Here is a 13,409-nt window from a genome sequence, read left to right as displayed (position 1 = left end):
CCGCTGCTAGCCACTGCCCTCTCACCTTGTCTTTCATTGAATTCTCTCCTCTCCAATAGTTTAAAACCACCAATATTCTCATGGTAAGCTGTGAAGTTCTAAAAATCCCACTGCACCCCTTCAACGCTTTAAGCCACTTCAGGAATCATCAGAAATCATCCCGTATAAGTGCTTTCATTCGATCTCCTTTGCTAACGATGACTGAGTGCCGAGGAAGCGGCAGCAAATGTAGTCCTGCCAGGAAAAGCGATAAGCTGGAAAAGTTGCCACTTCCGTGGCCAATCAAAATTCAGGATGCTGTCTATATTTTTTTTTGCAAGTGAAACAATGAACTGTAACAAAGTCTCCCTTAAACACATTTGCAGTGGTCCTCGTACTGCGTGACAGCTTTTCGAAGATACAAAAATGAGGCTCCTTGCTGGCGGCTAGACTCGAACACGTGGTCTAGTAATGTCACCAAATCACGTGACACAAAAATATGCGTGACACGAGAATATACTCGCTCGCGTACACTAACCCCTCACCGGCTTGCAGTTTGCTAGTAGCTTAATTACTACTGCCGTAATTAGCGTCTCTCTAATCACACACATACTCATTAACAGGCAGGTGTAACCTACCACATTTTGTGAAAGTTACTCGAAATACGCGGGTGCGATCCCGGTCTCGGTGGTTGAATTTCAATGGAGGCGAAATTCTAGACACCTGTGTATTGTGCGATGTCAGAGCACGTTAAAGAACCCCAATTGGTCGAAATTTACGGAGCCATTCACTACGAAGTTTCTTAGGGCCTGAGTCGCTTTGGGACGCTAAGCCCTGATAGACCATAAACTAAGCATTTTTGAAAGACCACACGACACAAATATAAAACCTCGTTTTAACCGCACCGTACCAGCGTGCCTGCATGGCCTAGCGGTAACATACGAGGTCTGTTAGAAAAGTATCCGACTTCATTTTTTTTAGCGAACACCTGATTGATATGAAACAATTGCGCTTGCATCAGCCGACCTTGAACCTTCGGGCGCATGCACGAATTTTTTCCCGCCTGCCGATAGCGTCAATCGCTGGGCCGCAGCGTTTAAGTGAGACAGTGGGCAGTGCTTTCGTCGGTTTTTTATTGCAAGGAAAATGGCGGAGCGACCGGAGCAGCGCTACTGCATCAAATTTTGCCAGAAACTGGGCGACAGCCAACTGAAAACCATTCGGAATATTCAGATGGTTTTCGATGACGACGCTATGAGCAGCACACATATTAAGCAGTGCTACAATTGATTTAAAGACGGCCGCACATCGATGGAGAGCGAACCACGCTCCGATCGGCCATCAACATGCCGAAATGACCAGGTCATTGCCGAAAGGAACGCTGTGGTGATGCGGGACCGTCGTGTGACTATGCGAGAAATTGCGGAAGAGGTGGACATCAGCAATTTTTCTGCACATTCCATTATCACCGAAGATTTGGCCATGGAGAGAGTTGCGGCGAAATTCGTGCCCAAGCTGCTCACGGTGGAGCAAAACCAGCTTCGTGTTGAAGTTTCACAGGACATGCTGGATTCCACAAACAGTGACCCCGACTTCATCAACACCATAACCACTTGTGACGAGTCTTGGGTGTATGGGTACGAACCGGAAAGTAAATCTCAGTCGTCACAGTGGAAGCATTTCACGTCACCATGACCGAAGAAGGCCCGCCAAGTACGCAGCATTGGGAAAGTGATGCTGACTGCTTTCCTTGACTCCCTATGGGTGGCACACCACGAGTACGCACCCCACAGGGTCAAACAATGACCAACGAGTACTACAGGGATGTCCTCTGTCGTCTACGTGGTGCTGTGCGGATTTGACCTGATTTGAGGTCAACAGGAAAGTGGCGCATCCATCACGACAATGCTTCGGCACATTCCTCGCACTTGATCCAGACTTTTTTGGCGAAAAACTAGACTCATGTAGTTGAACAGACACCTCACTCTCCTGATATGGCCCCCTGTAATTTCTGGCGGTTTCCCAAAATCAAGAGGCCATTGAAAGGAGCGCGATTTCAGATAAGAGAGGACATTATGGCTGCAACGATAGCTGAGCTAAACTCCATTCCGAAAGAGGCCTTTTCGGAATACTTCCAACAATGGCAGCACCGCGGGGAGAAGTGTGTGGAGTCCCAAGTAGACTACTTTGAATTTGATTAGGTTTCCAACGCTCCAGTTATGCCAGCTTTTTTTATCTTTGGCCAAAGGTCGGATACTTTTCTAACAGACCTCGTATTTCATGAACACTGCAATAGGCATTGGTACGATTCACCATTATTTGTCTGAAATTTATTTTTAGCTCAATTCATTTCCTTCATGTATTCGTCGTAATGATTTTTGGTTCATATTGTGGCCTTGTAATCACAATATTCGTGATGTTTTATTAACTTTTCAATTCTGCTGCTTCACGTGTGACCTGAACCGTTATCGATGAATCCAGAGTTTAGCGATTCTACAGCGCCAGACGCCGACGAGTCGACACCTGCTTTTCAAGTGAACGCAACCCGTAACGTTACCGCGTTGAAAGTCTGAGATAAGAAGCAACTGCACCGTGAGTGGAGCGTGTTGTGGCCCATTTAAGCCGCGTTCCTTTTCACCTGTTCCAGGGGGCTAAACTGGCGGGCTGGTGCGTGGCAATCAGCTCTTGTCTCTGCGTCATCTTCATGAAGGTCCCTTGGTACCAAAGCCCGGATCCCCCGTCTTCGCAAATTGTTAAAATACTGGCAGCAATCTTTGACCGCGTCCTGTGGTCCATTTGTCTTGCCTGGATCACGCTTGTTTGCTCCACGGGCAGGGGTGGTAAGAGTGTTACAGTATATCTCTAAGGAACTGCATGGCTGTGTGAAAAAGCTCTCGCTCGTGTCAGCATGTCAATTTCGCAAAGCTTGTCGCGCTCCGAACGTTTCACAACTATTGCCTTCAGCCAGGCTCTGGGCGTCCAAGGAGCAAGATATTCGGTAGGCAAAGTGTCGCTATGAAAGAACTATTCATGCAAGCGAACGCCTTCATGAATTCATCCTTTGGGTGGACTCCACGAGCGCTCCACTTAGAAAAGATGCTACACATTTGTGATAAAAAGTATTCAAATACTAGTTTTATTTATTTTCGATAGGCTGCTAATGTTATCGCCGAGCGCCAAGCATGAACGCAGGAGCGGGGTTCTAGCTGACAAACGTTGCTAAAATAAAAATGAAAACTTTGTTGTACACTTAAAGTATACATATCAGAAGAAAAAGAAACTGCACATAAAAATGTTATCAGCAGAAAATAGCATCTTGCATAAAAACTTCATGAGAGGAGCGCTGGAAAATTATGTCAGATAGCACAAACCTATTAAGAACTTCTATGCAAAGCCGTAAAGTATGCCACAGTTGGCGCGTTTACAGAACTCGCCTTAAGGGCATTGCGTTCCCGTACAGTTTACTGGAAAAAAAAGAGTTTGACTTCAGAACGCCTTTACTTTTAATGAGTGGTAAGACCGTGTGGAGCGCCGAGCGACTTGTGAATGCGTAACCTATCATGAAAATTTAAATACATCTGCTTTAGTTTTCCTGCCTTCTACTAAAGCGCAAACACTATAAATTCTCTTTCTTCGGTGACGTGGGAGGGAATGTCCACCAACAGTGTGAATTCTATATGAATCGCACCGACTTTGTTTCTAAAACTGCGCGTTTTTTAATGTTTTCCTTATTATACGAGTCCCATGAAACACATGCATATTCCTTTGTTGATCAAATAAAGACTCGGTAGGCTAACAGCTTAGTTTCCTGCTTATGGTAGCAGCCTATAGATCTTCATAAATATCGAAGTTTTGTGATTTTATTTTGAAAGTTCTAAATGGGGCCGTTCCTGGTAAGTCCGAACCAATCGTTAATCCCAAGTACTTGTAGCTCTTCACCGTGGACAGTAAATTACTATTGGCTGCTGCTTCCGCTTGATGGCCATTGAAACAGTTTCTTCGGCATTATTGCTCATTTCTCATGTAAAGCACCAATCACGAATTTCAGCTAAAACCTCATTAATAAAAAAAGGACACTAGGAGTTCGTATTTCGTGATATAGCATACTGTCGTAAGCGAATAGCTAGGTTTTCACAAGGATTATTTAACAGTGTCATATAAAAACATTAATAATAAACAGTGGCCCAAAGACTGATCCTCGAGGAAAACCGGATTTTACTAAAGCTGGGCTCGAGCATGTGTTGTCAGCTGATTTGGATTGGCGCCGAGACGACAGGTATGCCTGTGTTCATGCCACAGAAAGCCCTTCTTCAAGATATTCTTCAATTTCAGAAACAACTTTTGTGCCAGATGTAGTCAAATGTTTTTTTTTTTTAAATCGAAAGAAAACATCAATTTCTCACTGCTTATAACGGCTGCAGCAACGTCTTGGGTCGTCTCCAGGAGTTGGTCACTGCCTATAACTCCTGATGGAAACCGCGTTGCCGGCTGTTAATTATATGATTAGTTTCCAGGAAAGTTCACAGGAGCTTAAAAAATACGTTCAAGCATTTTTGATGATCTACCTCTTTTGTCAAATGTCACCGAGCAACAGGGTTTTGCTTCTCAACTGTATAGTAGAGCCTGCACGACACCCCTAAAAACCGAAGAGTGTCAGAACGTGAGAACACGGGCTCACCTTACTTTACACAGATTCGAGGTTAAGTTCTGCCGTAAGAGCTTCGCTACATGGCTAAGAAACAAACCACTGTTGCCCGGTTACTTTTGGCAAATACGGTACATGGTAATGAGACTGGCCTGCATTAGCGAAACAGGGATGAGTTTTTAGTTTTGGAGATCAGAATCAAGTTTTCTGCTGCTACTCCCGTGGGAGCTCAGCGCGCAGCAGAGACCAATCAAAAGTAAGAACACTTTTTGGCGTATCTTACAAGGAGTGCATTCGGTATCCTTTCGAACGCTCGTGTCCTTGTTTCGTCCCTACGTAGAAGGAGCGACAAAACACCGCCTTCAGAAAGAGAAGCGTCAGTAATAGCTGAGCAGTCCAGTTAATATGAGGCTCCCTAACACCATCGTCCGTAAAAACACAAAAAAAAAACGGAAAAGGACGAGACCTATTGCGACACATCAGTAGCCTCCCTACCGTCAATAACCGCTGTGCGCAGACTTCCTTTTTTTGGATAACTGCGGCCAAAAGTTGTTGGCAAGGGACGAAAGAAGAAAGTTTTTCCTGGGCTAAAACATTGCTATTTTTGTTTATTTATTCTCTCTTTTATGCGTAAGCGTATACCCGAAAGTTTCACTGCACTAACTGCTCACAGGGATGGTCGATTTGCTTACGTACTCTCTTTACCTTTCGTCCCTTGCCTACAACATTCTTCGTCATCCAAGGAGTACTGGCGCGCAGGGTTCATACCATAGTAGGTACTAAACGCGAAACGCAATTCAGGAAGAAATTATTAAAGAAACCAGATTGATCTTCTACAGAGCAGTCACAGCACATTAAAACACCAGAAAATCCGAGAAAGAAATGCAGAGCACATCTAAGATTGCAGCATCATCGGAACGCAAAATGTTTGGCACAACATTTGCCTCTTTCTTTTTATTTCGCTCAAGAAGTAAAGGAATGTTCAAAGATTTCGTGACATTACGTACAAATTGTGTTCGGGCTAGTAGGCGGTTTAACAGGCGCTGCAAAATTTTAAAAGAAAACGCTTCTCTGCCTTTTCTTATTTTAGTTTCTTGTATAACTATACATCGCCTTAAATTTACTCCGATGATATCGTGACATTCAAAATAATGAAGCAGTGTACCGCGGCTAAAAGCAAAGAAAAGACCGAAAATGGAGATGTAACGACTAAACACTTGTGAGCAACTGTAGGGCTATGTACTCAAAAGCGTATAGTCATTTCGGAAATTCTTTAGTCCCCCAGTGTAATGTGTAAGAAATGCTTTCCTTGGGTTCTGCTTAAGTTTTTCATACCACAAGCTTTCGCGTAGATCCCGGTGCAGCGAGGGCGTGACCCCACTTCAGCCATACACACAGAACAAAAAGAATACCAAAAGAATAGATTTTTTTGAAGTGTTGCGTTATACCGGCTCCGTAATGCTCATCGCGATTATCTATTATATAGAGCAGAACGGCCCACCAGCCCTATTGCCAATCCCGGTGATGGCGGCAGCTTCGCAGCACAGGAGCCAATGGTGAAGGATGAAACGTATAAAATTTTAAGCACTTTTTAAAATATTTTTATTACTCTGCTACTGCTCACGAAGTCTACGGCAAGCAAAATTAATTTTGTGGCACTAAAAAAAATTGAAGAAAACTGCATTTGGATGAATGCACTCTGTGGATGAGGCTTTGGCACATTGCACGGCGAGGACTGTTAAACCACCAAAATACACAGTGCACAGTTTGGGAGTGTGAAATGGGAAGAATCCTGGTCCTATGTTTTGTTTCAAAGCGTGAACAAAAGTCTTGCAACGTGTTATGCAACTTTCATTGACGCAGTTGGCTGAAAAATGTTTGCAGACAATGAGAAAAACTCATCGCCGCCCGGGTGTAGACAGGCATACACAGACTTGCAAGTGTCTTGTTGCCCGCATTGGTGCATGCAAGCGGAAGCAACGACCGCTAGAATGCGAAACAAGGGCTGAACGCCGCTTGCGCCTGCACCTCTACCTATTGCATGATAATGGCTTCTGCAGTAATCAAGTGGTATATATTAAATATACAGTTACATCCAGCACGCAGCATGTCCTGTTGATAGTTCTTATTGAAAATCACTACTGTCCGGCCCCAGTTGCTTTTACAATCATCGCCTTATGAAAATGCTCCTTTAAGAAAGCGTTTTCAGACATTTGAAGCTTACCGTAGGTGTTCGGGTAAACTAGCGACTCATTTCACTTATTAATGCTCTCACAACGGTTTTTCTGTTCCCGTAGGAGTCCTCGGCCGGTTCCTGTCGTGGGATGCGTTTGTGCCGCTGAGCAAGCTTACATTCGGCGTCTACCTCATCCATTTGCCTCTCATCAGGCTCATGATGCACGCGTCCAGGGAGCGTCTATATGTTTCGCACTTCACACAGGTGACCTCCTCTAGTCTATATATTCACTGATCGAACTGTTAGACGCAAAAAAAAGCACCATTGTTTAAGACGCACGCACCCGAAGCAAAAGCATCAAAGGACACTTCTTTGCGTTGTAAAAAAAGACTGTTCTGAGAATACAGAAGCAGTTTGCCGCGAGCAATTGCGCTACCCTTTCATGTGCGCACCATCCTTTAATACGGTTCATTGTTTCGTAAGCAGTCGGGTGGAACTTTCACTTGGGAATTCTAGAAGCAGTTTACCTCCCTACATTGCAGAGGGAGAAGACACCTTCTTCACATTTTTTTTTATTTCAGGTGACTCGGTTTTTTGGGGTGCTGACTTGGAGCTTCCTGCTTTCATACCTGGCGTTCCTGATGTGCGAAGCTCCGACAACCACCCTGGACAAGTCGGCTTTTCGATTCCTTTCTCGAAGCGAAAAAAGGACACTCCGTATCCAAGGGCGCCTGGAAGGTAGAGGCAGTGCGTCCACGGAGGAGAACTTCGAAACCAACCACGTTCATTCACAATAGGCCACACTCTGAATAATTAATTGCCTTCTGGGGCGATTATCCCGCTAAGAAAGTTCCAGAAAGATCCTGGACACTTGTGCAGCCTATGTGTGACGAGTGGGATTCGAGCTGGTATAGCCATGACAGCTGTCATTCTTGCAACCGAAATTATCATCCACATGTTCGGCTTTTATTCACAATTGGTGCTTGTATTAAATCTTAGGACAGAAGTTTTGCGTTAAAGATAAACGTGCACCCGGTTGGTACTTTAAATAATTAGTGTGCCAGCTGTGGGGCATCATTATAAACGTTTTAATTATTTTTATTTCTGAAAACAATTTTGTGAATTATGGTTTGAAAGATAACCAGAAAGGTAACAGATTTAGGCGGTGAAAAGTTCAGAGATCTGTAGAAAATGAGCACGAACAGGAGTGGAATTCTTGAAATTAAATTAAAGAACTTAAAGCGTCATACTGCCTGTGTGCGTATATGAGCTTCATAGTGAGGCTAGCATTCATGATTCCTCCGCCGCAGAACATTTAGATGGCATTACAGGGTAGTTGAGGGGACGTGTCACCCCACCCAACATTCACTATTTGCTTATCATGCTCGACGGGAACATTGGCTATGTGGGGCAGGATACAGCTCACACCCTAAACGATATTAATAGTTGTGTTCATAATAGCCCACAGCTACTATATGATATTGCTTGAGAATCAGGCGCTATCGAGGTAAGGAAAAACAATTTCTGAGCGCATTTTTCTTGGCTTCTTGTGTTCTTCATTTTCTCGCGGCGTTATCACTGTTCATGACGAAGCCTTATTGATTACAACTTAAGCAGTACAGGCTCATAGTTACCATCCATGTATAGAGCTTAGAAGCTGGGCTTAATTTAATTTGTGCAAATGCGCTTTTGCCGAATGTTTTACAGCTATTTTAGTTCCGGTACATGCGACACAATCACAAAAGACAAAAATATTCATAGCAGACATTCAGAAGGACGCTAGGTGCCCGAGAAACAAACATTAACATGATAGTCAAGGTCGTTTTCTTCTGTATCCTCATCATCATTATTAGCCAGACTGTACCCTCTGCAGGGCAAAGGCATCTCCCGTGCATATTCAATTAACCCTGTCCTTTGAAAGTAGCGGCCACCGTATTACGACAAACTTCTTAATTTCATCCGCCCACCTAACTTTCTGTCACCTCTGCTACGCTTGCCTTCTCTTGGAATCCACGCCGTTATACTTAAGGACAAGCGGCCATCTTCACTTTGCATTGCATTCCCTGCACAAGCCAGTTTCTTCCTCTGGATGTCGACAAGGGTATCATTAACGCGCGTTTCTTCCCAGGTCCACTCTGCCTGCTTCTGATCTCTTAACGTTACACCCATAATTTTTCTGTCCGCAGCTCTCTGCGTTCTCCTTAAATTAAGCTGAACCCTTTCCGTCAGCCTCCTCGTTTCTGTTCCGTAGGTGAGGGCTGGTAAGATACAGGTGTTGTAACTTTTCTTTTGATTGATATTGCTAAACTATCAATCATGATCTGAGAGAACCTGCCATATGCACTCCGCCCCGTTCTTATCCTTCTAATTATTTCCCTGTCATGATCCGAATAAGCGACCACTACCTGCCCTAAGTATTCGTACTCCTTTACCACTTCCAGCTCCTCGATACTAATTAAGAACTGCTGTTGCCTTGCGAGACTGTAGAACATTACTTTGGTTTTCAGCATGTTAATTTCAAAACCTACCGTCCTGCTCTGCCTGGCTAACTCGTTGACCTTGCTTTGCAGTTCATCTCCTCAACGAATTAGCAAGGCAATGCCTTCAGTGAATCGCAGGTTACTAAGGTATTTTACATTAACTCTTATACCCAACTGTTCCCAATCCGGGTCTCGGAATACCTCCTTGTAAAAAGGCGGCGAATAGCATTGGCGAGATCGTGTTTTCCTGCCTGACATCCTTCCCTATTAGAATTTTAGTGCGGATGTACTTTACGAAGAACTATGGTGGCTGTGCAGTCGTTATAGATATCTTCCAGTATTTTCACATAGCCTCTCCTAAACTTTGATTCCACAATGCCTGCATGACTGCTGATGCTTACATTGAAACGAATGCTTTTTTGTGATCTATGGAGGCTATATACAGTGGTTGGTTATACACTGCGCATTTCTCTATGACCTGACTGATAGTGCGAATGTGGTCTATTGTTCAGTAAGATTTATGAAAGCCTGCCTGATCATTTAGCTGATTGACGTCTAATGTTGTCTTGATTGTATTCGCTATTACCTTAGTAAATACCTGCTAGGAAAAGGACTGTAAGCTGATCGGCCTGTATTTTTTCAAGTCCTTGAAGTCTCCTTTCTTATGAATTAAGATAATGTTAGCGTTCTTCCAAGCTTCTGGTACGCTGAAGGTCATAAGGCATTGCGTACAAAGGGTGCTAGTTTTCCTACCGCTATCTCCCCTCCGTCCAACAGATGTGCTCTTACCTGATCCTCACCAGCTGTTTCCCCCCGTGCATTGCTACTAAAGCTTTATTTGCTTCTTTCATTACTGGTGGGATGTCCCATTGCTGTAAGTTCCTACCTCTCATATTAACGGTCTCATTACATAGGCTGCTATATAGATTCGTGTATGACTCTTCGGCTACTTTAAGTATCTTATCCATACTGCTAATGGCATTGCCCTCTTTGTGTCTTAACGCATAGGTATTGTTTTTGCCTACGCCTAGTTTCCTGTTCACCACTTTTAGGCTATCTCTGTTCTTTAAAACACGCTCGATTCTCTCTAAATTAAACTTACTCATGTAAGCTACTTTGCGCTTGTTTATTAAATTTGATAGCTCTGCCAGTTTTAATCTGTCTGTACGGTTGGACGCTTTCATCCTTTGGTGTTTCTTAATCAGATCTTTCGTCTCCTCAGATAGCTTGCCGGTATCCTGTCGACCGCCCTATCGCCAACTTCTACTGCCCACACCGTAACGATCGCTGCGAGATTATTTTTCATTGTTTGACATTACGAGCATCTTCTCCAGTTATAGTCGAATATCTGCTCTGCAGCAATATCCTGAATTCTGGGCTTCTGCTTGAGTAGTTTCTTTCGTTTTTGCATGTATAAGCCAATTCGAGACCTTCCCATCATATGGTCGCTACAACGCACCTTTCCGAAAACTTCCACATCCTACACGATGCCAAGGTGAGCGCACGGTATGAAGTGTGTTTTATTTTTAGTCTCACCATTGGGGCTCTTCCACGTTCACTCCCTATTCTGTTTTGTGAAAGTAGGTATTTATGATCCGCAAATTATTTCTCTCCGTAAATTATTTCTCTCTCGCTCTGCGAACTTTGCACCCTGCTACACCCTGCTATTCCTAGACCCTGTGCCATCGTCGCTAACAGCCTGGTCCCCATCCTGCTTTCTGCCTATCTTCGCATTGAACTGCCCCATCAGTACTGTGTTCTGGGATTTTACTTTCTTCGTTGCCATTCAGCGTCTATATAGAAGTTTTCCACAATATGTACATTATGGATGGATGTAGGCGTGTAGGCCTTCACCACCTTCAGTTTGTAAACCTTATTAGGCGTAATTAGAATAGCTGCCACCCTCTCGTAAATACTGTAGAATTCCTCTATGTTACTGACGATATCCTGATTGATGAGGAATCCAACAACTAATTCTCGTCTATCCGCTAATCCTCGATAGCAGAGTATGTGCCCTCCCTCATCTATTCTAGCCTCACTCAACCCAATGACATTGAATTTAACAGCCGCTAATTCCTCGAACCACACTGCTAGGCTAGCCTCACTGGATAACGCTGTGGCGTAAAACGCTGTCATGTTCAATTTCCAATGGCGGCCTGTCCAGAGCCAGAGATTCTTAGCGCCCTCCGCTGCGTCAGAGGTCTGCCCACCGACCGAGCGACTGCTCGAACTCGGGGTGCACAACACGTGGACAGAATTGGCGGAAGTAGTGCTCGAGTCTCCCAGATAGAGACTAAGTACGACCGAGACGGGCAGGGTGATCCTTGCAAAAGTTGGACTCAAGCCAGACAGAGGGACCCAAACAAAAGTCCAAATTAGTAGGGAAAGCAGGAACACCTTGGCAGTACCCTCCTTCCCTAGAAACATGCACCCAGAATTTACGTAGAAGGAAAGGCCAAACGAGCCGACGCTGTGCAGCGAAGGTTAGAAAATACAGAAGCGCAGGAAGTCGCCTATGTTGATGTGGTGAGTGGCAGAACGTGTGCGGCGGTAGCCTTGGTAATCGATGGCCGTAGGGCGCCGGTATTCGCGGCAGCCATCATAGGCCGCAACATAGAGACTGCGGAGGAAGTTGCGATAACGCTTGCTTGCGTAGCAGCGGAAGCAAAGTTCATAATTAGCGACAGCAAAACTGCCATCCAAAATTTTGGGAAAGGAAGGATATCTAACAAGTGAAGGTGGGCTAGTTGGTGGTTGAGAATGGAGTGCATATTGCAACCGCACAAAACGACGAGGGACGAAGAGAAGAAGGATATCACCGGAAGCGGCCAAATCCTCTCCCAAATAATGCTGAATAGTGAATAAGAACACTGCCGTCCCTATTAACGAGGCGGCTAACGAGCTAGCCCGAGCCCCCCCTCCCTTCGCGCACTGGGCATACGACGAGTGTGCAAATTACGAGGAAATCATCAACCATCGTAAATTGGGACGTATACTTGTACCCCCGCCAGATGTTGGCCTAAATATTAGAGACGCTGTCGCGTGGAAGCGGCTCCAAACTGATACCTTCAGGAACCCTGTCCGTGCGTTTCACGTGCTGCGATAGCTTAGGGACGACGACCAGTGCAAACACTGTGGGGCGAGTGGGACCCTGGACCACATAATTTAGGCGTGCCCGCGATCCCCAGAGTGGGACCAAATATAGTAAGTAGAGAAGCCTGGGTGACCCTGCTGCGAAGCGCGGACCCTACCATCCGGCGACGCACCATCCAGCTGGCGGAAGAGGCCTCAACAACCCAATTCCTGCCTGCTAGCCTCTAATTCGCGGGCTCACGACTACCCGTGTTCCGAGGCCTGCTTGCCGAGGACAGGGAGGAAGCGCCCTATTTCTGATGAAAATAAAAGTTGCTTCAATCAATCAACCACCGCCTTGACCACTTGATCCGCAACCGCTGTAAACTGTGGGCCAAGGGTTAATTGGTTTGTCTAACGCCTAATGAACTCCACGAAGGTATTTTCCGCGACCTACCACTGCCAGCCAGAGACTTAAGAAATAGCGGATAAATGTGACTCCTAATTCAGATACAGAGAACTGCTACCTTGAACCTACAACCAGTGTTGTTTTAGTTGTGTGCACACACTGCAAGGGATAAGAACGCAGTAATGGTAATATGAAGCACTAGGTACCGCTGTTTAAAAACCAACAAACCTGTAGAAATTTTTGTCGTATTGCACGCACTCACTCACTCGACAGTGTGGCGGGGAGCGGCTGACCGAAGCGCTGAGCTGCTGCATTGGCGTTTTCCAAAAGTTGTTCAAAGAACTGAACTCTGAACACAGAGCAAAAACCTGGCGTGTACAGTTGGGCCCATCGTATACAAAGTATAGTTGCCATCCAGAATGTTACAGCAGCTTAGTAGTAGACTAATTTGCTTCGCCTGCATCTTGCTGTCGACGTCAGCACGAAGGATCCCATTCCGGCGAGACTTGACGAGAATGTGCAGTGCGGATAGTTAGGGCAGATTTTAATATACATCAATGGGTTATTTTCTGGCCATGTCATATAAATATCCATGCTCCTTAACGAGTTGTACTTTACCTCCCTACATTCACGCGAGTCTGATGCGCA

The 13,409-nt window shown here is 45.0% G+C and overlaps 1 protein-coding gene across 1 annotated transcript in view; it reads left to right on the top strand.

The window, feature by feature from the left end:
- LOC149353724 (nose resistant to fluoxetine protein 6-like) overlaps positions 1-7,597 on the top strand; it is a 90,282-nt gene extending 82,685 nt beyond the window's left edge. The window contains exons 15-17 of the mRNA XM_089575851.1: positions 2,627-2,819; positions 6,922-7,064; positions 7,382-7,597. Of these exons, the coding sequence (XP_089431977.1) occupies positions 2,627-2,819; positions 6,922-7,064; positions 7,382-7,597 (552 nt within the window). The remainder of the gene's footprint in view (positions 1-2,626; positions 2,820-6,921; positions 7,065-7,381) is intronic.
- The last annotated feature ends 5,812 nt before the right edge of the window (positions 7,598-13,409 follow it).

This window comes from Amblyomma mixtum, chromosome 3 (assembly GCF_055824585.1).
Source record: "Amblyomma mixtum isolate Tamu chromosome 3, ASM5582458v1, whole genome shotgun sequence".
NCBI classification, from domain to species: Eukaryota; Metazoa; Arthropoda; class Arachnida; order Ixodida; family Ixodidae; genus Amblyomma; species Amblyomma mixtum.
Note: the sequence above shows the minus strand (reverse complement) of the source record. Positions and strands in the feature narration are given on the sequence as shown.